The sequence below is a fragment of the Melanotaenia boesemani genome, chromosome 7 (assembly GCF_017639745.1).
Source record: "Melanotaenia boesemani isolate fMelBoe1 chromosome 7, fMelBoe1.pri, whole genome shotgun sequence".
In the NCBI taxonomy this organism is placed as follows: Eukaryota; Metazoa; Chordata; class Actinopteri; order Atheriniformes; family Melanotaeniidae; genus Melanotaenia; species Melanotaenia boesemani.
The window spans coordinates 10,955,279-10,980,588 of NC_055688.1; the positions used below are offsets into that span (position 1 = coordinate 10,955,279).

A 25,310-nucleotide genomic window follows, 5' to 3' on the forward strand; every position below is an offset into this window, starting at 1 on the left:
GGAAAGCATAGAAGAGGCCCCCATGAGGCTGTGCACACAGATATGTCTTGTCGTTTACAGGAATATAACACAATGACATTTGAGCTTTAGAATACCACATGGTAGAAGTCCATGTTGCTACATTAAACACACCTATTTGGAAGGTTGTTTAATTTTACAAATGGCACCACCTGGATGCGAAAGGAAAGTGTGGCACTTCCAACAACACAGGCGAACCAGGAGGCGCCAAGCTACAACACGTTCTCCATCAGATTTTTGAAGCCAATATTGTGCTCTACCGTTTAAAGGTAGCTCACAAGCTGAATTTTGCTTTTCATTGCAGAGAAAAGGGGGTGGGCAACCAGGCAGCGTAATGACTGAATAATTTATCTCTGTATCGGTTAGGAGGACGTTCGTGGGACGTTTCTCTCTCCATCCCTCTGTGATTCGGTCGCCCCTTCCCATCACAGTGTTAACGGCAGCTGCATCACCGTCCGCAAACCACCACCCCCTTCACTCCTCTTCCTCCTCCTTCTCCTCTCTCTCTTCGTGTGTGAGTGAGTGTGTGTGGGGGAAGACGAAGCGGCAAACAGGAGGAAGCGCCAAGGACGTCCTTTTTTTGAGCCCCTGGAGCCGGAGATGCAAGGGACGAGCAGTTATTAGCCTGTGCTGCTGCTGCCTGCTGCAGGATAACTTCATTTCGGAAGGTGCTGCAGCTGAAGCTGGTTCTCTGTGACCCTTGTTTTGGTGTGTGAGTGTGTGAGGAGGATTTCATCCAGTCGCCGGACGGAGGTAAATCGATTCTTGATGCCGCTACTTCAGTGCAACTGAGCGGTTTGTGGAGCTATCCAGTCGCGGTGGTGCTGAAATCAGCCTCCGCTCTCGTATAAGGAAGTGCCCGCGTGTCTGCATTTCCACAATGCGTGCCCCTTTGCATGCATAAAACCAAATGTTGATTCTCAAACCATATTTGGTGCACATTCGATGCATATGCAGCTGTGCACATGCATGCATCAGTCGGCATATCTCGTGCCGTGAGAGCAGCTTTTTATGCCGGAGTGGGATGGCTGTGTCCTGTGTCCCTCCAATGGAGGATGGAAAGTTTTACCACATGATCAGGAAAAATACACAGGAGTGGTTAAGTCCTCTTGCATGACAACACACTGTCCTGCCAAGCTGAGGACTTCCACTGAGCACTTTTTAAAAACTCGCTCAACTGCAGGCAAAAGCTCGGAGGTTATTACGCTACTTAGGCTACTGTCGTGACACGTACTCCAGTCACTCCCTGATAAATCCTCCCCTGTGCGGAAATATCAGAAAAGCGCAGCTTTCGCAAGGAAACAGCGAAGTAGTTGCTGATTCGGTCAGTAGTTTGTTAAATCCACAGGGCTGTGTTTGTTATTGTGTTTGAACAGCTGACCTTGGTGTCCTTCAGTTGGCGCATTGAAGAACCCTGTACATTACACTCGAGTACTGCCTTTATATGTCATATGTGAATTATTATTATTATTATTATTATTATTATTTCAGCGAAGTTATGTGTAACGTGGTTTGTCTGCTTGACATATCTTTTTAAGGGGTTCAAAGTGTCCAACAAAGAGAACGCATAGTGATGTCCGTTTTGGTTGTTTATGACATCTTCCAGATCTGTCAACGAAGGATTCTACTTTTCCTCAACTATTGAATGTAACATCGCTCGGATAAGGAAGGCAGGGAATAAAAAGCCATCATCATGAATTTCGTTATGAAACAAGCTTTGGGAGGTAAGTTCAAGCTTTTAATATATTTATCGGAGAAGTGGTGAGGATGCCATTGTCTGGAGGTTTTGTTTTTCTTCAAACGTATTACTTTTTGATACTTACACCTGCAACTTTACCTTTCTTTTTGGTTCAGTTGGAGTTAAATCAAGTGGTTTACTTGTTTCTTTTTGTCTTCTGATGTGCGCTTTTTTGTGCATTGTGCGTTTTTTCCCCCACATTTGGAGCTGGATCGCTGGACAAATGGCGCAGTTGGCCCCGGGGGCTCACAGAGTGCAGCTCACTGAAGTAGTAATTTGTAACGCTAAACTATTGTGACCAAAAGCCCATTTCACGTTTCAGTGAATGCAACCTACTAACCATTTAAAAGAGGTCTTCACCGTTGTTCAGTCTTACGATAGTCAGACGGTGATGCCTCTTGACTGGACGCCGCAGTGACTTTTATCTCAACATGCTGAGTGCATATTTTCCACCTGAAGTCGGGAAAAAGATAATCAAAACAAAATCTAATCTTCAGTAATTTCTTTCCAGCTTTCAGACATGTGGATGATTTTCTAATTGCTTTTGCGGACTCCCCGGACATGAGATTATCATCACAGATTAATGCATTTTGAAGGAAAATGAACTGGTTATCATGCATGACTCTGCGGATGGTGCAGTGGAAGGTGAAATGAATTAAGTGGTTTTCACAAAAGAGTGACGCTTGGTAATTTGTCCGCGGCGGGCCACCAAATGGATTGTCTCTAACCAGCTTCTGCACTGAAAACAAAGCGCTTTGAAATATCTTTATTCTCTGCTCTGTTTAAGGTTGACAATCACTGAAAGGCTGATTTTAAATCTTTCACCTTTACTTAAAAAGACCCCTATGTGATATGCAATCATTCCCACCACGTTTTTTTACATCAAAACAGATTAATAAAAAATGTGACGTCACATTTTTCAAGTTAAACATTTTTAGAATTAAAACCAAAAAAATAACCAAAACTGTCATTGTTAGTTCAAAAACATGTACGAGATGCCGTTACCCACTCTTACAAGACATTTGGTCACTGTTTCACGCAAGTGTTGCTTAAAAAAAAAAAAAAAAGGGTGGGGTAGGGTGGGGGTGGGGGTAGGAGGGCGCTTCTGTTTTCAGCCACGGGTTGACGTCACTTTTACAGGAGCATCATGGAAACTTGGGGGACCCTGTTGGCTTTAAAGCCTTACAAAAACCTTTACTTCCTCTTGAGCTTTGAGAACAACATGAGGATAAAAATACAATTTGTATTTAACAAGATAATGGACAAACTCCTGTTGTGAATGTGCTCAATGAACAACTATGTGGACCAATTATCATATGATTCAGTTTAAATGGAGCATCAGTCCAAACCACTGGTTCACTCAGTGTAAATAAAAATGTGAATTGTGAAGCTACACTGCTGTCATTGCATTGCCCAGCACTCTTCCCCTTTTATCTAGTTTATTTAGGATAATATTTGACTAACTAATCAAAATAAACGATTTCTAAATTGGGTCTATGTGTAATACTTATGAGTAATTAGCATTTTTCCTTTAATAGGCAGTGCTCAGATTGCTCTCTGTTTGGAGAATCTGATGATTTTCCAATAGATGACCTAAACTCTTCTTTAGAAGACCCCCAAAAATAAAAAAATAATAAAAAATGGTGGTCTTGCGACTGTTGCTAACCCAAAAATCCAGAAATAAAAACCAAGATAACAGACTGGAGACAGCGTGAACATGGACTTTATATCCTTCCTTGCTCCCCAGTCAGCCTTCTCTCTGATTGGCTACATTTCAAATCATAATCCACACGGTCGCAACTTAGGAGTCGTCGGCTTTCCCCACACGTGAAGATTTTTGGTCGTAAATATTGAACATATTCAATACTTCCAATTGTCGGCCATGACCCGTTTAGAATCCGATTGTTGGGATGAATTCGCCCATAACACACCTTAGACCCAATGGTAACTTTGTAGGTAAATCTTATAAGACATAAGACAATCGGGTGTTTACCTTCATTGGCCGGGAAGGGCAAAATTGGGACAAATGCAGCCAGATAATCTTTATGTGTGGCCCTAGCCTTAAGCTATCCTCCAGGAAAATGTATGATTCTCTCACACCATGAAAAATGCCCGTAGAAAAATGTATAATGTCCTGGCAGAAGATTAGCACAACATTTTCACGTGCGCAGATACTCCTGTTAATCTGATAATGGAACATTCTGTACTTTCACCGTACAGTATATGCCCTGTTGCTTTCATGGAATGATACCACACTGAAATAAAGAAAATAATTTAATCAAATTAAATTATTTGAATCTAGAGAAAAGTGTGTGTTATTAGGATACTAAAGCTATGTCAAACTTTATTGTTGAACTTGAAGAGTAGAAAACAAATCTCAGATGACTCCAGAACACAGGACTCCAGATACACTGAGTTTTGAAAATAGCCCCACCCCTCTAACAGAACCATATCATGTCATTTATCTTTGCTAACCTTATTATTACACTGCACAATGTTTAAAAGTTTTATGAACAACATATTTAGTTTAATAATGAGACATTGTCTATAGAAAACATGAAACAATGATTAATCACTACAAAAAAGTTTATATTCAAACAAAATTTGTGTTTCCAGTGATGTTTCCCCTCATGATGACATCTGTCTTCCACAGTGTTTGCACTCGTCTGAGGTTCTTGTTCCCGAGATGCAATGCACAAATTAAAAACATGGGTACTGTAGAAAAATACAACAGAAAAATGTCTTCACATTTTTATGGTGAAATTTTACCCATTTTTTTGGGACTTTTCTTAGAGTGCTGAACCTGGAGCACTCAAGTTGTCAACTGCAGCTGAGAGTTATGAAATCCTGTTAATTTAGCAAAGCATGTAAATTCTGTGTCCTTGCACCAATACAGAAAGCAGCTACAACAACAGGTGCAGAGATTCTGTGTCAACATGTTTGCACATGTGACAGTTGCCAAGCCAATAAATAGTTGTTTGCACATGTTATTTTGGGCAACACACCAACACAAAGGAAAAGAAGTAAGCTAGAGGATCAGCATTATTCAATACAGGAAAACAAGACAAGAATAAACCATAATCTTATAAAAACTGTATGTTTAATCTGAAACCCAATATAACCGTTAGGATGATGTTGGTCTAACACTGGATGGGATCTCTTTGTATGAATTCATGTAACACATCTGTCCAGTCCAAGTAACTGAATAAGACGCACTGTCTCTTCTGATAAAATTGGCCCTTTTGATGAACTAGTACTCATAAGGACTTTTTAAAATCCCACTTTACACATACAAAAAAATAAAACCAAATCAAAATTTTCCCTTCAAATGCTTTTGTGACACACACACACATGTTGTGATGACCTTTGCCCTTTTCCTGCTTAGTTTGAAGCAGTAGCATAATTAGCTTTATGTGAGGTTTAAAAAACAAACAAAAAACATTAAATTGAGATTTGGGACTAAAATGATTTTTTGGATGACGCCACTGTCACCATTTTGGCTATACCAACTCCAGTTTGACTCTTTAAATGTAGTTTCAGTCACAACCACTAGAGGGTGCATTTTCTTTAGTAATTATTATTCATAAGTCTTTGCTTGAATAAAAAAGAATAAACAACTTGGGGTTGTATTTTGAAGAGAACAGTTTATGTTATTATATAAATAAACAATACATTACTTTGAGTCTAATACTGAAAGGATAATCTTCAGGTTTAGTTTGTTTCCAATGCACAACAAGGGTTGGAATAAATGCACCACCTTCATTGACAAAAACCTGAAGTAGAAACAGGAATAACTGAAGATCGTTATCAGTTGATGTTTTTCTTTGTAGCAACACCGTGGAGGAAAGATATTAGGAGGAAGTTGTGGTCCTCTGAATTAAACTGAGATAACTTTCAACAACAGTTTACTCTCATTGCATGTTTGCAAAAAGACACACACGTTCTTGACTATGTGCTCTCCATCCCATGACAAAATGTTATTTTACTACAGAGCTGCTGGATGTGACTCACCACCTAAATCTACCTGCTGTTCACAGATTTATACTCAGATATAAGACTCAGATGTTTTGTTTGGAAGCTTGATGAAGCATTTTGGGTGACGTTTGCAATGTTGAGTGAAAAGCTTGTCACATCGTCAGGTGTGCAGGTGTTTTTCTCAGTGGCTCAGTGATATGACAATATTGCTGCAATGGTGCTGTTTAATTTCATATGTCTTCATTTTCACAGAACATACTTGGGCTGTCTGCTCACCTGCATATCCAGTGAGGGTTTACTGAATGAATGCATTGACCGAAAAGTTTAAAAATCCACTTGCATTTCAAATTGTTGAACTCTTACAATGATATTTTTGAAAGTGAAAACTAGCTAATACTCATCTATTGTGCAGACAGATCTTCTCCTTCAGTAATTCTTTAAGTAGTGCTGCCTCTGGCAAGGAGAGGAATATGTTATTTAAAAGGTCTGTCTTCTTTTTTTTTTTTTTAGTAGGGAAAGTGTAAAAGCAAACTTGCACTGGAAGAAAGTTGCAACCCCCCCCCCCCCCCCCCCCCCCATTTAATATTTAATATTTCATAATGTCTTATTGTTGTATTATTGATTTTTTTTTTGTGCTTTTCAGACTATGAACCATTTTGAGTTGCATGTTTAATGAATGGTGCTGCATGACAGAAGCTTAGCTGAGATGAATTAAAGTTAAAATATGGCAGATTTCCTTATAAACTAATGCTTGCAGACACACTTGTGTTAAGGCTGTCTGTCTCTCTGCTGTATGTGTGCCACATTTGCTTGAACAAGTGGTGGTAATGTTAGGGGGTGTCCTAGGAGCTGCAGGTGCCCACTGTCAACTGCTACAAGTCTTCCTGTCAATAAAGACAAATCAAGCTGCTGAAGTGTGCATAAAAGAAATTTCACACGCGAGAAAAACCAGGCACCTTCTGCCAGGTCTTCACCTTTAGCAGAGTATCTCTTTCCATCTTGGGAAAGAAGTTTTTATTTCCTTCTTTAAAGGGTAATGGGTTTTTCGCTATGCAGTGGATTAGTTGTAGGCTATTATCTCACTCCTTCTCTTTGCACTCTGAGGAGAAACATACACTCCATCTGCTCCAAATTGAGCTCTGGTTTATATTCTGTCTGTTTTACACAGTGACAAGCAAGGTCTTTTCGCTACACACCAAGGGAGCACTCATCTGCCACTATGACCCCTACCTCCTTCAGTACCATAAGTTTTGTGAATTTATTATGTCAGGGACATGTGAAAGACAACATATGTTGTATCTGAAGAGATAAATCTAAGCGAATCATCATGCTACTGCTGCCAACTAGTGGCACATATAGCATAAGCGAACTATAAGCGACTACAGAAAAATTTCTGTGACGCATGGCCTGCTTTCACTTTGGCCTTCTTGCAAAAAACTCTGCAAAGAAACAATGTGAGCTATTTTCAAATTATTTTGTGTGTACATTACATACCAACTTAATGAGGTAACACCAAATAATTGTCAGAAGGAGGATGCATCGACAGAACAGAATACAATGTTAATGCTCTAGCATTATCAGCAGCTTATTTTTATTTGGCATTAAGCATGCATTGTGTCATTATTTGATTAATATATGTACCTTACATTATTTATAATCTGTGTGCTGTCAGAGCCTTGATTGTTGTAAATATTTGGAACATTGAAGATACTTTGACCATCACAAAAATATCTAAAAATGACACTATAGGCACAGCAAATGTTTACAAGACTGCCTGGAATGCTAGCTCACTATAACAGGTTAGTTTATCCCACACGTCTAGCAACATTTTAAGACGCATGCACTGAGAGTGCTGAAATGTCACCTTAACTGTCAACCACACACTGAATTGAATAATCTGCATTTACTGCATTGGAAAACAGTAGCTGTTTTTCTGTTTATGTAGTTCATTTTAAGGCTGAACTAGCAAAGTTGTGAATATTTGTTCTTGAAGGATATCAAAACAATTTTGTGTTAGCTTTTATTAATCCGTTTGGATTTAACAAATCGTGAATCACTGAAAAATTCATAATTTTTTAGTTCACCTTAAATATGACTGCAGAATCATTAAAAATATATTTCTGGCTGAAATAATTTTGCCAAGGCCATAGAGGCATTTATCATCAAGATAGTTAAAGCTATGTGTGTGTGTGTGTGTGCACATAAAAGCTCTTATTACAAGAACAGGAAACCACGCCGGAGTAGAGGGGAGGATTTATTACAGATGACATCATCAAAAATGCTCGTAAATTGAAGGCAGCAATCTCAGTCTCGAAGCTTTCTTTCCATCAAGCTGGAACTTCAGCTCCTCCCTTCTTCTCTCCTCCTCTCCTGCTCCGATCTTCTCTTGCCTGGAGTGGAATGAGGAGGAGAAATAGGTGTAGGAGGAGATGAAAAGTGACAAATTGATCTTTTAAAGGGGGTGTTATATCATCAGCGGCCAACGGCAGAGGTTGTAAAGTGGCGCTGCACTCTGGACTGGCAGAAGCTGTAATCTTGTTTTAATGGGAGATGTTTTCTGTCCTCGACGGCCTTGAGTGTCTCTTCTTCTCTGCTTCTACTCATTCTTCTCTGCTTCTACTCATTAATCTCTGCTTCTACTCTTTCTTCTCTTGAACACTTTCGCCCTACATCGCTTTTACCTCATTTTAGCCCTCCTAATCTACTCATCTCTGCTGTTTTCTCTCCCTCTGTACAGCCACCTTTCATCCCTCTAAACACACTTCCTTAATGCTCTCTCTTTTCACTCCATTCTCACTTTGCTCTTCCATCTTTCAATTTAACTTTCTATCCTGCCTCACTCTCTCCACGATAACAGTAAATCTAAAGGGCGAGGCAAGGAAACCTCAATCAGGCAGACACAGTGGAGACTGTGGCTGTGTGTGTGTGTGTGTGTGTGTGTGTGTGTGTGTGTGTGTGTGTGTGTGTGTGTGTGTGTGTGTGTGTGTGTGTGTGTGTGTGTGCAAGTGCATGAGGGTGTGTTTCAGTGTCTATTTGTGTGTAAAAGATGAACAGGGAGTTAGAGAGTTGTGTGTGACAGGCGCAGAGTCCGGGGAGGACATTAGTTGTAAGCTTTAGCTGGCATAAGATGATAGAGTGTAAGTGAGTGTGTGTATGTGTTGTCTGTGTTTGTGAGTTTCCAAGTATGAGAGAAAGAGATGATGCTTATGCAAACAAAGACACATACAAAATTGGCAAGCCGTACACAAATGTGTGGGCACAGAAATACACAGAGTACAACAACATCACATTCAAACTTACTGACAAACCTCAGAATACACATACACACACACGTTAGGAGTCGTAATCAGTGGGATGCGACAGACCGCCTGCCCAGCTGAAAACCACAGGAGGCAGAACAGCGCCATAAAGGTACAGATATAGCAGCCTGAGCCATTTTCACACATCCAGTGGGCAAACATATAAACACTCTCTGAGACGACAAACTTCAGTGTGTCAACAGATAATCCCACCAAATCATTTGGTGGTATCATATATACACACTACAGTTATTCAGGACTGTTTTTGCAGAAACACAAACTCCAAAAGCGTTATTGAAGCGAAACAAACAAAAGAAGTCCACACTGCTTTAAATGTATTTTAACCTTTGACGTCTTATCTGTGACTGGCGTAATTTCCCAACAAGTCTTCCAATCGTAACGGTCTCATAAGTTGTTCATTCATACCCTTTAACATGACCCAAAATGGTGTCATGCTGAGTGATGGGAGGGAAAAAAAAGTGTTTCTTTTGGAGAACATATCGTCCTCAAGACTTTAGACTTGGCCAAGCATTAACAAAATATATTTGTATTTTAAGACAATCATTGTGTTCATGGGAGCCATTTTCCTTTCTTTTCTTTTTTTTTTCTTTTTTCTTTTTTAAGTATACAGTTGCTCATACAACCACTAGAGGTCATTTATGCTTTAAATGTAATCATAGGTTGTTTTGAACTGGATGAAAAAAAAAAAAAAATAGGTCATATTTAAGAAAACAACAACCTCTAATTTGCAGCCCAGTTTCAGCCCAATGGGGACCACCAGCATAGAACAGCAGCAAAGAGTCTTTAAGAAATATAATCAGATGTGTCTTATGTTCAGTTCTCTCTCACCTCCTACCACCTCCTACATCCTCATCAGCATTTCTCAACACCTTATATTTATAGAACACCACTTTTGCTACAGTTTCATGTCATAAGCTTGTTACAATTTTCCAAATAAAAACAAGTTATTTAAACAAGTTATTTAACATTTTTAGAGCATGCAGTTGTGTGTAATGAAAATGTACATGTTACAATTTCCCTCCAAACACATCCAAACACAAGAGTAAAAAAATGAAAAATAAACAAAAATACAAAGAAAGATAGCTTTAATATACCGGTATGCAAGAGGGCAAACGGATCTAGATTGGTTTGAGCCCTGCTGAATGCTGCTGTTCAGTCAAGTATGTTTGCACTCAGTCCTTTATATTCAGTGTATCAGTGTCTCAAACTAACCCTGGCAACAACAGAAATGGACCTTCTGGTGTATTTCTTATTTTAGATGTTCCTAAACACACAAAGAACAAAGGTTTTGGGAACTGCTTAAAATTGGTACTTCTTATCGAGATTCAGTCAGTGTCTCCACATGTTACCCATGTACCACTATCACAGGGCCGTGTTCAGCTCACCTGGTAGAGCAGGTACTATATACACAGAGGTTCTCAGCTCAGCTGATCTAGGGTCAGCCATTTGCTGCATGTCACCAACTACTCAACAAAGGTAACCAGACCCACTAAATCATTTATTAAAGTACCACAATTACTTGCATTTGACAATCTCAGCTGTTTTATTGCTGAAATTGACTTCACAGTGCAACCTACTGTAAAAAAGAAACCCATCAAACACAGAGCTCAGGTACAGTAGCATCACTGTTTTTTATTGGATGTTTTGTGATGCAATTTCTAAATAAAACTTTAAGTTTGATATTCATATTGCTCAGCGTTGCACATGTAATTTCCATTAATATGTTTTAGTTTCACTACCTGAACTGGAGGCTTACTGTATGAGCAACAAAACAGTAAAAGAAATGAACTAAATCTTAAATCTTGAGGCCACAACTGGCCTCTGAATGTATTTTAATTAAATGAAAAGGAGAACAAACAGAACTTTGCCCAGTCTGTTGGTCCAAGACATGGTGTCTGGATCATAGCAAGCTATAACAATCTAATAAAAAGAAAAAGGATGGGCAGCATTTTAAAGGCACAAAATCAGGTTTAATGATTATAATGGTAATAATTGTAGGTATTCACTCTGTAAGAGTCTTCTATGTTTCAGTAAGTGGCTTCCTAGTGTGTCTTTAGTCGGGATCCGACAGAAAGAAAAGCTGTTATTCATGTAAAGTGGTCCACACTGGGTCACAACAACTTTCCAGACATTAGCTGTAAGCGAACTAGAAGCAATTGGATTTTTTTTGACAAATGTGAGAACATTTTTACCTTTCATGGACACATTTATGAACCTTGATTTGCAACAGCTTGAGCAAATTTGCAGCTAATTGCTTTTCACCTGTCTAAAATGGTTCAGTTCATTACTGGTTTATATAAATAAATATTTCAGTGGAAAGTGATCACACTGAAGAAAAAGACATCTAGATTTACAGAGTAGGAGGGGGGGAAAAAGCAAACCCCTATTGTTCTATCAGAATGTGTTTGTGATTAGTTAAAAAAAACCTTACAGTTTAGCCACTAAACACACAAACATGACGGGTGTTTTCAGAGAAGCAGTAAATAAGCTCATCTGACAGCAACTGCAGAGCCTGTCAGGCATAAAAGGCCAGGAACTATGGCTGTAAGCAGTTACAGCAGCTGCATGCACATTTAGTCACACAAATACACACATGCAGGGCATTTGCTAAAGTAATGCGGGTGTAGTGGGTCATGTGTGAGACTGTCATGTCAGATACAGGCATTAATTGTAAAGTGTTGTGACTAATATTAATGGTTTAACCGTGAAAAATCAGTACAGTATGTCACATGAGACAGTTCCCTGTGCTTTGGTTGTGTGGTCATGTAGTAGATAACATATTATTATCCTGAAGGATTAATTAGGATTAGCCCTATAGGACATAAGAAATGTGTGACCTGACATCCCCAGTTAATGCAGTTTTTACTTGTTCAAGGGGAAAAAAGAGTTTCTGTGTGGCAAATCTGATGTGGAATTGTTTTCAAATTATTTGCTGTTATGCAAATCAAGAGAAATAACATTTAGTTGGTTTAAGGCTTTCGCATGCCTTCTTCGACATGCTCCTTCTGTGTTTTTCACCTGGCTTCATCCAGATTGTGCTAATAAGATACATATAGACTTTACTATTTTTACAAAGAGGATGCAAAAAACTTAGGGAGATGAGTGAAAAAAATGTAAAGAGAAACTTGACTTTTTCTGTTGAGCTTTGTTTTATTTGATGATAACATTGCATAACACACTAAAACAGGATTTATTCACACCATTGTGACAATGCAGCATATTATTAAAGCCCTGAAGTTTTCAGATATTATCCTTTTCATACTTTCTGCAAAAACCTGTTTGCAGCCCCACCTTCACTCCTAACAGACCACTAGCATGCAGCAAACCGTACAAGATGTCACCATTTAACCAGAGGTTTAGATAACATGACATGTAATTTCACCATAACACACGCTTCCTGCTGGATTTCATATAAAACCTTTGCGCTTGGCTGGGCAGCCTGGGAGCAGCTCAGATGAGTTTCTTCACACTTAACTGGCTTTCAGCTGACTTGACATGTAAAAATAATGTTTCATGCTGGATTTCTGGCCAGTTCCACCCAGTTCAAAGAAATGAGCTAAGAAGGGAAGCGATGCAATCCTGATAAACTGATGCACTAATAATATCTGCCCCAGTCTGCACAATGATAGTGTTATTATTCATGGTGCAAAGTCATGTTAAACTCTTTTTCAGCCAAGTGAAGAATTAGATAAATATCTAAAAGATTTATTTGATATGGGTTGAGACAGGGTTTATTATTATGCCCAACAGGAAAATGTGTAAGTTCTCTGACCAAGTTGTTAATTTGTTAATATAAAACACAAAATAAAAACCTCAAGATTCTTTTAATCTTCTACCAAGTATTTGTTGAAAAAAAAAAAAAAAAACAAAACATCCTGCTCCTAATTAAACTTGAGAGCTGAAATGAAATAAATACGACTGAATGAGCCAGACTGCAAAACTTTCCACCAATTAGTGCTCCCCAAGGACAGAGGAACATTTGTGAATTACACAGAAACAAAAATCTTTTATCACATGCTAAGTGTTTTTTTTTTTTTATCAGTTCAGGAAGATGATGATTCAGTTTGCTCTTAAGGTTCTTATCTTTGATCCAAACATGCATTTTGTCTGTACTGAACCAGAAAGAGGAAAAATTTGAAAATATGAATGAATGTACTGATAAGAGACAAGGAGTGAGGCGCTCAAACACCATGTTCCTTCACTTACCTGATCACAAGTTACAAAATCCGATCCTTGCACTCTGTAGATTTAATAATCTGATTAGATGTGCACCTGCAGCAACACTGTTACTTGACACTGCTGCAGACAGGCAGGTACACAAACTGAACACTATTTACAAGACTGAGCTTGATGGTGTCACCAGCCTGAAATAAACGCACAAGTCCAGACAACTTAACCCTGCAAAGTCTGACATTTCAAATAGAGGAGAAATTAAATATTTTGTTAAAGGTCCCATATTATACACTTTATTCCCAATCTGAGACCATTCATTAATATCTAAATGAAATATTTCCGCCATGGTATGGACAAATCGACCCTCAGTTTGAGTGCAGCGGCTTCTCTTCACCTCCCTCTTTTTAGCAGCTTCAGAAATGTGCCGTTTATGGTGGGCGGAACCCTGGTGGAGCAGCTCAGCTGTTGGCTCCGCCCATCGCATCGCCCGTCATGAGGTGATTGACAGGTTAATATATTTTCAAGCTATCAGACTAATAAGGCCGAAACGATAAAATAACTGCCAGCTCTTACCTCTCCAGCTGTGTCACGGACAGTTGGTATTGAACCTGGCTTCAGCTTCAAACGGTTGGCGAAGCCTGCTTTCCATGCCCCCATGTTGTGGAAACAGTCCTCTTTGAAATGCTGGCCACAGACATGCAAAACCTTTGGAAGTTTTCCGGGTACATTTCCTCCAAAAATAAAATTAATCCACTCAGTCCTCGTGGGTTCAGTGGATGGAAGTAAAAAAACGTTTTCGTGTTCATTTATGCAGCCACAAACAGAACAGTGCTTCTGTCGCTTAGCCATGTCCGCTAACGAGGGTTGCCGAAGAGGGAAAAACACTGGGCGCAAGGTGATTTTTAGAGGGCGGGCTTTGAGAGCCGGTAGACGGGTCCATCGCTCTGTGGGGAGTGGTTATTGTCCCTTATGACGTCATAACGTACACGCTTTCAAACAAGCTCATTTCAGCGCTTACTTCCCTAGAGGTGGAGCAGGGGGGAGAGAGAGCGCCTGAAAGAGTTTCACACTTACGGGTCTCCTACACATGCGGGGGGACCAGTATGACTGTTCCAAAACCATTAAAAAGTGAATTTTGCATAATATGGGACCTTTAATTTAAGTTTTTAACTGAACTTTAAACTAAATACAACCATTTATTTATTTATTAAATTACAATTTGCATTGTTTTACTAAACCAATTACTAATTCTTCCATAAGAACAATATTTTTAAGATTTTTTTTAAGCTCAGTGAACATAACACGAGTTTAAGATTAGACTATTGAAAAATTTCAAAAATTTCTTTTAAACTGAACTCCTCCATGAAGCCACTCTTACCTAAGTCAGACCAGAAAATAACAAAATATCTTTGTCCCCTCAGTTGTTTGCTCTTAAATAACGAAATGCATAACTGAGACAATACAAACAGTTATGTTTTACAATCTTGCCTCAGAACTAAATGGTTGTTTACCTCATTGCTCTGAGAGGATCTTAAAAACATATTTTTTTTTCCATAACCCCTCTCTGTCTTCACATCAGTATGAAGATGATTGATGTATTTATATTTTACTTGTCATCATGGTCCAGCAACTCAGCCCTGAAGGTCCTCATGTCACACTGTCATCTGTGCATCATGACATAGCAAGTAACAGAGACCACCCGGAGGGATTCCTTTTAAACTCAAGTTACAGAATAAGTTACTGGTTGCAGAAACTGCCATGTTCAAAGGCAGCCTGAAGCTTAACACTTGGACTTTTGCTACCCGTTCATTAAAGGACGGATTCGTACATTTTCATGTCATATGTTTTCTTTTTTTTCAGTGACTGATTGACATACATGACACATTTTACACCGACAGTTTTCCACTGTAAAAACCTAAAATTTAGGATTTTTACCAGAAACGTCCCTGAAAAAGCTAATGATAATAATAATTCACATTTTTTAGATCCAGATTCCTGATTTAGAAACATTATTGGTGCTTTCAAATTTTTAGACCGCTTTGACTTGCTATGTGTTGTAATGACAATAGATTGACATTTTCCAGTCTGTGGGGGGTTTTTGCCCTGCAACAGCCTGCTGGGGGCGGACAGTCTGTCATCCATGAAGGGAATCCCCATGTGGCCAACATGCCTGCCAATCAAGCCTTTTCATTTTCAACATGAAAAGTCCCTGAGGTGTCCACTGTGCGGAAACAGTTTCAACTGACATGAAAGAAATGTGCAAATATGGCCTTAAAAAAGCTGAAAACACACCTGCTCTAGACACAAAAAAGCTCAGATTTTCTGAATGACAGTTCAGTTTGGAGTTTATCAGTTTGCTTCAGGGAACAGAATAATTCCAAAAATGCGTCATAATAGTCTTATAGCCTTATAATAGCTTACAGAATATACTGCCTTTTAACCTTCACCAGGTTGTCTTCTAGTGTTTTTCAGGGGTTGCACAGCTACTAATGTTTGATTTATGATGCAGTGAGACTAAAAAAAAGGCTGTATACTATAAAATATATGTATTTAATTGGAACATGTGTAAATATTTAAGAGTGCAGCTCAGCTCAAAAGTGGGACCGTCAGAAGCAAACTTTTTCAGATTTTTTTGTTTTCACATAACTGAATGAAAGTTACATGATCAACCGCAGTTTGTAAAACTGTAAGAAAATCTCAATCTCATCTATTGATTGGTGTGTTTGTTTTCATCATGTTTTTCATGTAGTCTGCAAAGAGGAACGTGTGTGTGTGTAAATGGAATATGCAGCCAGGTTTGTAACTGGCTGCAAGTCTAAACCTCCTCTGTAACCAGTAATGTTCTTACATGTCACAGCTGAGGTGAAGAAATGTGAAGAAAGCTGCATGAGTGATCTTTTCATCTATTATGTTTACTTCCATCCCCCCTCCTGCTTTTTAACAATAGCTCCTTTTTATCTTGCATGAGCCAGTGAGCAATTTCTTGCCAATGTTAATTAATTGGGAAAATGAAAGAAACCATATTAAAAAAACAACAACAAAAGAAACAAAAAAACACAAATGGCTTTACTAAGCCTGACGGTGGCATGACAAAGCAAAGAAACCAATGCAAGCTTATGTAAATGCACAAGCACCACGTGGCGGTCCCACTCACCCATCCCTGAAGACAAATGAGCCTCCCTGAACTTAAACTTACAAAGACCTTAGTTCTTTGCTTCTCAGAGCTAATTGTTTCTCAAAATATAGTTCTGACCCTCTTCTCATGATGGGGAGTTCAGGGAATCAAAACACTCTACCTGCCTCACCAACGAGCTGAGACACTGTTCTGCATGAGAGCAGCTGCTGCTTACTACCGATTCACACTTCGACCTATAAAGTGGTTAATAGCCTGGGCTGTTTCGGCACGACACTTCACTATATGCTGTGATCAAAGAGATGACTGGATACATACACTGTGGTTATGGAGCACCCTCTTGATTGTGTTGCGTACTTGCATTATTTGGTTGGAATGTTATTTTCACATTTGTCATTTGTTATCAACGTTTGTTGTTGGCTCATTGATCTGCTTACTTGCATGATTTCAGGGTCAAATTGATCTGAAATGTTATTTTATGGATCAATGTGAAGAACACTGGATGGCTTCTGGCCAGCCTCTTTCAGGCGGCTGGGTGGGTGGGATTAAATCAAGTAGTAGTCATAAACTTGAAAATGGAAAGGCAGAGCAGATCTTACAGATCTTGAACACATATAGTAAAATATAATATATATTAAACTTTTTCTTTTCAATTACATTAACTGAATGAAAATGAAATTGTGTAACAGGAGAAGAACAGATCTCTGCACAACCCAATAAAGCTGTTCTGATGCCTTAGATATTTCATGAGATATTAAAGCATGTACCCACTACAATTAGCGATGCTGTGACAATATCAGGAAATGCACAAGAGACGCTAATGGATATTGTGGCCATCCTGCTTGTTGCATTCAAGTGACATGAGTCACCATCTCAGAGAAATAATGGATGATGCCCAATATAATGTGGCATCCTCATGCAGCCATTAAAGCTCACCATCAATCAGATGGCAAAACTCACGCAGGCTAAAGTAGAAAATAAATAACTGGCTTTAAAGTAGAATAAAAAAAAACAAAAAGTCATGGTGCTCACAAGATGTTAAATGAGAAAGTATAAAGACTCAAACAAAAAAAGAAAGAAAGAAAAAAAAAACACTATTAGAGGGCTATCACAACCGGATTACAATAAGGTGTGACAACATTCCCTTGTCACCCTGTAAACCAAACAGGCTGGTCTGACAGACAGAAGCTGAAATGAGCATCTCATCTTCACAACATGTGGAAGAAAATCTTACCACTTTAATTCCACTTTACATGTACAGAAGTTGTACTTATTTGCTGCATTTCTATCACACCAGCCTGGCACAGCAAATGCCAGTTACCAAGATAACCACATCAACTTTGGTTGCATGAATTAATTTGCTCAAAATGGAAGAAAATATATTTCTTCAAGCTGTACAAAATGTAGTAATTCATGTTCTTTGCCTTTTCAGCAAATTAACTGACTTTGTACACAGATGGAAGGCAGAGAGGAGTATTGGCCAGGACATCCTGTCAGGGAGCCCAGCAGCATCCAGAACTTTATGATGGGGTCAGCAGCTGTGCAGTTGGCAAACACTCACACACGCAGACACACACACACGCACACACATACTGGCAGGGTCAGTGCTGTCTGAACTAAAGTCAGAGGGACTTGGTACAGCCCGCTGAGCCTCCGGGAGGATCCTGATGCAAAGAGACGACACCTTCCACTGTGACACATGCACACGCGACAGGGTGAGAAGTTATCAATGGACACGGCTGGAGCGCTGGAAGCTGCAAAGCTTCTTTTCTCTAAAACAAGTTTGGTCAAGTGGTCTTTTTCTTTCCAAGCGTACAGCCAAGAAGGGAGTCAGAGATGAGTTTTACAACTCTTGCAGATGTAAAAATGGGGCAGTTTGTTAAAACTGTTAAAAACATAATGCAGGCCCAAAATGAACAAACATAAATGTTTTTAAGAAAAAGACAAGAAAATCATGTGAGGATGTTAACAAAACAATGCAAAAGAAAGAGCAGACATTAGTCCAAAAACACACCCGTGTGCAGAGACAGACAACGGCACATTAGTGCCACAAATGCACACCACAGATGGGCTCCCTCTCCTCCTCTGCAGTAACTGTGATGTGAGGAAATGAGTCATCTGTTTGGCCCGAATGTTTGCACCTACATTATGCAAGATCACTGTGCTGACTTCCACGGTTCATTTATTGGCGATTTAACATCAAACAGCACTGTTTGGTTTGGGTCAGAACAGTTGAGGAGATACAATATAAATGCTGTTTTGCCAACTTCACTGCCAAATGAAAACATTTAAAAAGTTATACTGGAAAGTTAAACCAATTTAGCCACTGAGATTTGCTACTTTACCCAATTAGAAGCTGCTGTTCTCAGCAGGATTCTTTTAATGGATTATCGGATCATAATGTTTGGTCAGATCAGCCTCTTTTTGTCGGCAGACATCCTTAGTAATCAGAAATGATTGATTGACTTGGACATCAGTGGATAGAGTCAGAGGCCACAGAGGATAAGCTAGTATATGGCTGGGTTTCATGTAACTTCCACTTTATTAAGACCAATCTATGCTCTTCACTAAATAAGCATGGAACAGAGCCTTTTTGTCCATCTTCTGTCTCCTTTATGTATTTTGGTCCATTTTCAGAGTTTAGTTGTCTGACATGGCAAATGGAGCAGTACCTCCACAGGGGCGGTGTTTACTTAAATAACTCGGCTGCAAATGCAAAAAACAAACAAGGAAGAAGAAGCCACAATGCATTTGATTTTGCCATCTACCGGTTGCCTCTTTTCATGTGCCTTTTTGAGAATGTGCCTTATCATGATCTCCTCTATGGGATATTATCCTGCCATTTATCAAGTGTTTCCCACCTCCTCACGTTATTCTTGCGTCTGAGCATATTTCCTCTAAGCACGATTACAATGGCAGTCACCCACACTGCCAGGCAGCTACTGCTACCTAATGGCTACACTTACCTGAAATGAATTCAGGTAAACTGACTGCAGTCCACACATCCGACCAACAATAAGAGGAAAAACTACAAAATTTCTGAAGAAAATTTGTCTCTATATAGACACAATGACGTTTTTCATAAAATGCATCCTGTCCTCTGAATATTTGCACGTTTCTGTATCAGGGAGGTGTGTGTGTGATTCCAATCTTAAACACATAACTGCTCCTGGACTGCTCGTTAACGTTGCTAAGACAACGGGGACATTCTGCTGTCTCACTGTAAAACTGATACAGGGTGCGTCTCAATCAGCACACTTACCCTATTTCGAACACGATGTTTAAGTGCATAGTGCGTTCACACAGAAATTTAAGCAAAAATTCAGTGCACTGAAAGTACCTGGATACTGCCCTAAAATCAACCAAAAATCCAGTGTTAAATGATGAAGACTACGCACACTAAACGGACGCCATTTTGCTGACGTAGCGGAAGAGCTGATTAATGGTATTGGTGCAGGTGGAGGCTATTTTGTACAGATGTAAGTATGTAAGATGTAAGTCAGCATTGCTGACTGACAGATTGCGATCACAATAGGTAGAAATGTTGTGTATTTTTAATGTTGGATAATCAGCCCCTGAACATTTTTGTTTAGTCTTATCTCGTCAACAAAATCTCACAAACGTCTCATCGTGTTTTATTTAGCTCGTCACTGTCTCATTATCATCATGAAATAAAGGTTTGTCAACCAAATAAATTCCTCATCGTCGTCGTTGACGAAAACAACACTGGTTTTAACATCTTCCTTACTTCACTGCTTATTTTAACTATGATTTCTAAGTTTAATTGGATTCCTGTTGCCAAATGTACACTGTTTCAGTGTAAACACCAATGAAAACAGATACCGCAAAGTACAATAATTCAGTGAAGACATCTTTGTATATTTAAAAGTTGTTTTACAAGTGTTTTGAATTGCACTTTATACTATTAGGTATGGGGAGACATGCAAAGACACATGAATATGTGTGCTGATGGTGCTTTCTGTTATCAACTGAGGTAGATTAACGCGGTACTTTGTTACACACATAAGGCCCTTAAAAAGCATCTAATTCATTTTGTAAATTAAGGTGGGCAGAAAAATCACCATCAAATGTTCAGTCAGTTTTCCATTTGGGTCAGCACTTACCCACGATAGTGTGCACTACAGAAGAAAGTGCACTGCATAATGCACTGCATTCCAGTGCACTCACGTAATGATACACTCACAGACTCAGAGCTCATAGATGTATGAGGCCTGAAAGAACTCCTCAAACAACCAAGCAATGTTTGTAAAAGAAAAGTCGTATCAAAAAAAAAAAAAAAAAAAAAAAAAAGAAGTCTGTAGGCTGAAAGTTTGTAGGAACACATTGATGTAATTTATTATATCCTAATGTAAACAAAATTTAAAAGTTGGCAGGTTTAAAACACACGAGAATTGCTTTCAGGTCTAAGAATCCAGGTTTCTGTTCAATTAATGGGAGGAAAAAGTAAACTTTCTGATGCTTGGAGCAACGTAGCTCAAAATCTGTAAGTCTCAGCTTATTCACAGCCGAGGTTCATTTAAAGTCAACTTAAATTCTTCTGTTTTGATAAATATTTTGTGTATGCACTTGGAAGATGCTGGGTGGGAGATAAATTTTCAGAACAATTTTTTGGGCCAGATTTAGAGTACATCATGTTTCGCTAGATTGGAGAGGGATTTGGGGTGCTTTTCGGATTTTTTCCTAAAACGTAACATTCGATTGTGTCAAAAATGTAAAAGAGAGGAAAACGTCCTTTAGTCAGTAAAAGTTTTATCTTTTGTGACTTGTTTAAACTTGGAATGATGTTTTTATATGAAAGTATGTCTGAGCATAATGGCCTGGGTTTTTGGTTCATTTCGGTCAAGTCCGTTTATTTTAACACGACCAAATATCGCAGGGTTTTTTGCAAATAACGTAAACACCATAAGACTTTTGTAGAGGAAAAAGTTATAGCACATGATCAGATGCACGTTTTGATATAACTTTTGTGGGGGTTGAGTCGAAGCTGCGGGCAGAGTTACCTCCAATTTCCACCGAGTGTGTGTGTGCTGCGTTACAGCTAGCCGCGGCTTCTGCAGCTATTTGCAGCCATTTAAGTCAATGGTTTGGTTCATACTGGGCGCACCGCTGTGCGTGTCAGAAATGTCCCAGAAGCGCCATGTCACGGCTCTCCGCTAAATATACATGCAGAGTCTTTTTTTGATGGAACACGCATCCAGAGCGTGTCAAACTCAGCAGTTCATATAGGGGCAGGCAGGAAATCAGACAAGCTTCCAGTAATTTTCAAAATAAAAGCCCCAGTGCAGATTTGTGCTCACTGAACCATGTCAACCTTATACCATGAATCGTCAGGGTGTCTTAGAGTTGCTTTTTTTTTTGTTTGTTTGTTTGTTTTTTTCATAGACGACGAGATGTTTTTCCTGGAAGTGGAGAATCACAAGATTCTCCAATTCTCCTGTGACTTCGTGACCTTGCGAATCCAGCTAGGTGGACAGCACTCGCGGGTGCTCCACATCTGACACGCTCCCAGTGTGGATCGACATGCCACGGAGGTCGGAACAAAACTACGGCGCAGCCGTAACATGGTGCACACACACCCGGTGGTAGTATGTGTAGTATGTGTGCCTTAAAGCATTCAGCACTGGCACCCATAAAAGAACAGTTGAGGTGAAATTAACAATACAAACTAATGAACTCAGTTACGGAACCTCAGAAATGTATATAATGCCAGGTAGTTTCTATTAAACTCTGTGGGTTCCCGTGATGAGGTTTATGGGCTGAATGACGTGTAAATAATGTAAGTCAGCGCCAGGCTGCATACTGTGAGCACCTGAGTGATTCGTTCATGCTCTGAGTCAGTGCCAGGACTCTAAGACAAAACAAAAACAAAAATGTACAAATGAGAAAAATTTCTAACGTTTACACTGAATCATCTCAAAGAAAAATAAGTAAATAATAATAAAAAAAAATAAGTTGGCAACAAATACAAAACCACTGATGAGGAACCAAAGTTATGGGACGTTCTTTTCAAAGACAGAGAGAAGAAAATATATTTTCTAACATACTTGTCCTTTACACTCTTGGTTCAACTGGGGGAGTTATGAGCCCACTCAAGCCTTGGAAGTGCTCCAAATCCCAGTTTCAAAGCATTATCTATACAGAAAATGATATTTTTTTACTTCTGCAGCTGTTCCTACTCCCACTCCAGACTTCTGCAGTTGCAATGTCTAAGCAAACATAACTAATAAGCACAATATAGAAAGCAGATGTTTTGATTTCTGACAAGAATTGTTGATGGGCTGATATCAGCTGATAGTGTAGACAAATAAATCAGTGTATTCCTAATATGTATCAGGATAGCAATATGCTAGTGAGATCACACTGAATTTGAAACATCTGTCTTAATTAAATAAACTGTGCATAAATCATAAACAAAACTCATTTCAGAAGGGTGAGATAATTTCCTACTCCAGTATTATTCACCAGTCTATTAATGACTGAACATTATAATTTGCACTACCAATGCCTCTGTCAGTATTTTAATTAACCTAACCACATATTAGAAAATTAAGATGACTGCTGCACAGCAACAATCTTTATTGACACCAATTTCCTGCAAATGCTGCAGCTGATTATGTAAAGGAACCACTGTTGCTTAAAATACCCACTGTGACGTCCTCTCTTAGATAATCACTAATTTTCCACTTGGCTCTCTGCTGCAACATGCTGTGCTGCTCTGCCCAATGAAAACAACGTGTAGTTCTTTGGCTACGGCAAAAAGCAACAGCTAAACCTTCACCGCACCCTCTTGAAGAAGGTCCAAAATGGCCGCCCTCTTCAATATGTTTTGTTGGCATATGATTACAATCCACTCTTTGGCTTTAGCTACAACACTATATAACAAACACATGGGAGATTAATAGTGATTCCCTTCAACTTTAGCTGTGCATCCACAGGCATGCAATGACATAGACTAAATATAAGGACACACTTTCTTTGAAAAACAAACAAGTCTATCATTTATCTCTACTGCAGGGTGAGCTGCTGTAGATCCATTAAACCGTACTGCTCCTGTTTGTCTTGTTGGATCATTAATCACAGCACCTGTCTGCAGTTGTGTGTATCTGCATCGTGCACATGGGAATTCATCCAGGGGGCGTTTAGTAGTGCTGATGTGGGTCTGGAGGCTTCACAGTGGTGACTGCCTGATATACAGTGCAAGGTTGAACTGAAAGCCTATGGATAAAAGACACGCAGCAGAACACCCACTGAGGTTTCAGTCAAGGTTACATCAAGGCTGGTGCTTTTATCCTCCCTGTCAATAAAAGCTGTGGTCGGACTTTTAAACTTGAAAGCAGTGCTGTTATGATGCTGCTTATCTCGACTCTGCTGGTGGAACAAACAGTTAATGTCAAGAGAAAACCATCAAGTGTGAAATGACAACTTCATTTTAAAGTCAGTAGGCAGCAGCCATGGTATCTTGAGATTCAAAACATTGTCTTATTTTATAGACAAATTTGACCTAATGGCCCTTGAGTTCACAATATGTCACTGGAAAGATTTTAAGTAAAAAAAGGAAGAAGTTGATTTTAGATCCTGAATAAAAAAAGACAGCCTTGGTATTGAGTATCGGAAAGAAAATGTCATTGCAAAGGAAAATATAAGTTGTTGGTGCCTGTAGACAGATTTTATCTGTGAATACTACAGTCATATAGTTTTTACAGGTGTTTTACAGAGAAAATTAAGGTTGCGTTTAAAAAATGGTCTGATAAAATGGTTAATGAGTAATGCTAATCCTTTATTAAGTCCTAGATTATTTGTATTTGTCAATGAAACTAGAACCTTTCTTATCAGGCATTTTAATCTGTTGTATAATTATTTGTTTTTCAGTGAGTGGGGCCAGATTAAGTTTTTATGTGCCATTCCAACCCAAGCTGATATTTTGTTTTCTTTAATCACTTTAATCAAATGTGGAAATGATATATAATTTGCTTTATTCTTTCATTTTTTTGGACTTTTTTTGTACCAAATCAACTGCTGGTGAGATGACACTTCATGAAGCACTGAAGATTTTCATCAGATTGATTCACTTATGAACAAAGTCTCTTGAGGCTTCATTTACTGCACTATGCCGTTAGTCAATTAATTACATTGAGGTTAGTGGTTAGTCTATCCATATTGCACCTACATTAATTAACATTTTTCTGAGCTTAAAACCATAATTATTCTTTTTAAATTTCAGTGGTTGCAATGGAAAGTAGGAAATAAACTGTGGGATGAGGAAATAACTTGAGGAAACACTTAAATTATTTTTGTTCATAAATAACAATTTTTTCAACAGACGTAGGACTCATGTTAATTCCTTTTATAGGGATTTTTTTGCTGTTAAGTTTCAGATGTCACAGCATTCGTCTTTAAAACAAGTTTCAATACCCGATGTGCACTCTGAAGCCTCAGAAAATCTTAGTCATATTAACCAAAACTACATGTACATGTACAAACAATGTTTATGCTACAAAGAAAAGAGTATTGCTCTGATCAAAACCAGACTTTTGAAATGCAGATAAACTTGTTTTAACAAAGTTACAGTTGCTCTAAGTCTGGCACACCCTGAAAATCAAATATACTTGCATGTATACGTTCATTTACACCCATTCGGACCACAGTACTGGGCTGAGTTCTAAAATAAAAACAAGTAAACAGAAGACAAAGATGTCAAAAACAACCCAAGCAACATGGCAAAATGGCATGTAAATATACTGAAATAAACTCAACATGGCACCCCATTTACTGCTGGCTAAATTGTCTGTTGTTTTGGTCTGTGATCAAAAATCCAATGTGACTAAGATGAAAGTCGCCACTGTGGAGGAGATGGCCATGCTTAAGTTGTTAAATCAATTTTCCTCACATGCTTGTACAAGAACAATTGTTTGATTAAATGGCAAAACTGTAA

General features: G+C 38.9%; 1 protein-coding gene across 3 annotated transcripts in view; it reads left to right on the forward strand.

The window, feature by feature from the left end:
* Positions 1 to 465: 465 nt before the first annotated feature.
* LOC121643502 (complexin-2-like) overlaps positions 466 to 25,310 on the forward strand; it is a 67,908-nt gene continuing 43,063 nt past the window's right edge. Inside the window, exons 1-2 of one of the 3 annotated variants that reach the window (XM_041990950.1) lie at positions 466 to 813; positions 1,625 to 1,742. In XM_041990950.1, coding sequence (XP_041846884.1) covers positions 1,712 to 1,742 — 31 coding nt within the window. In that variant the 5' untranslated portion in view covers positions 466 to 813; positions 1,625 to 1,711. Of the gene's footprint in view, positions 814 to 1,169; positions 1,343 to 1,624; positions 1,743 to 25,310 lie in introns of those variants that run through there. The other 2 variants (XM_041990949.1, XM_041990951.1) reach the window with 2 other exon arrangements.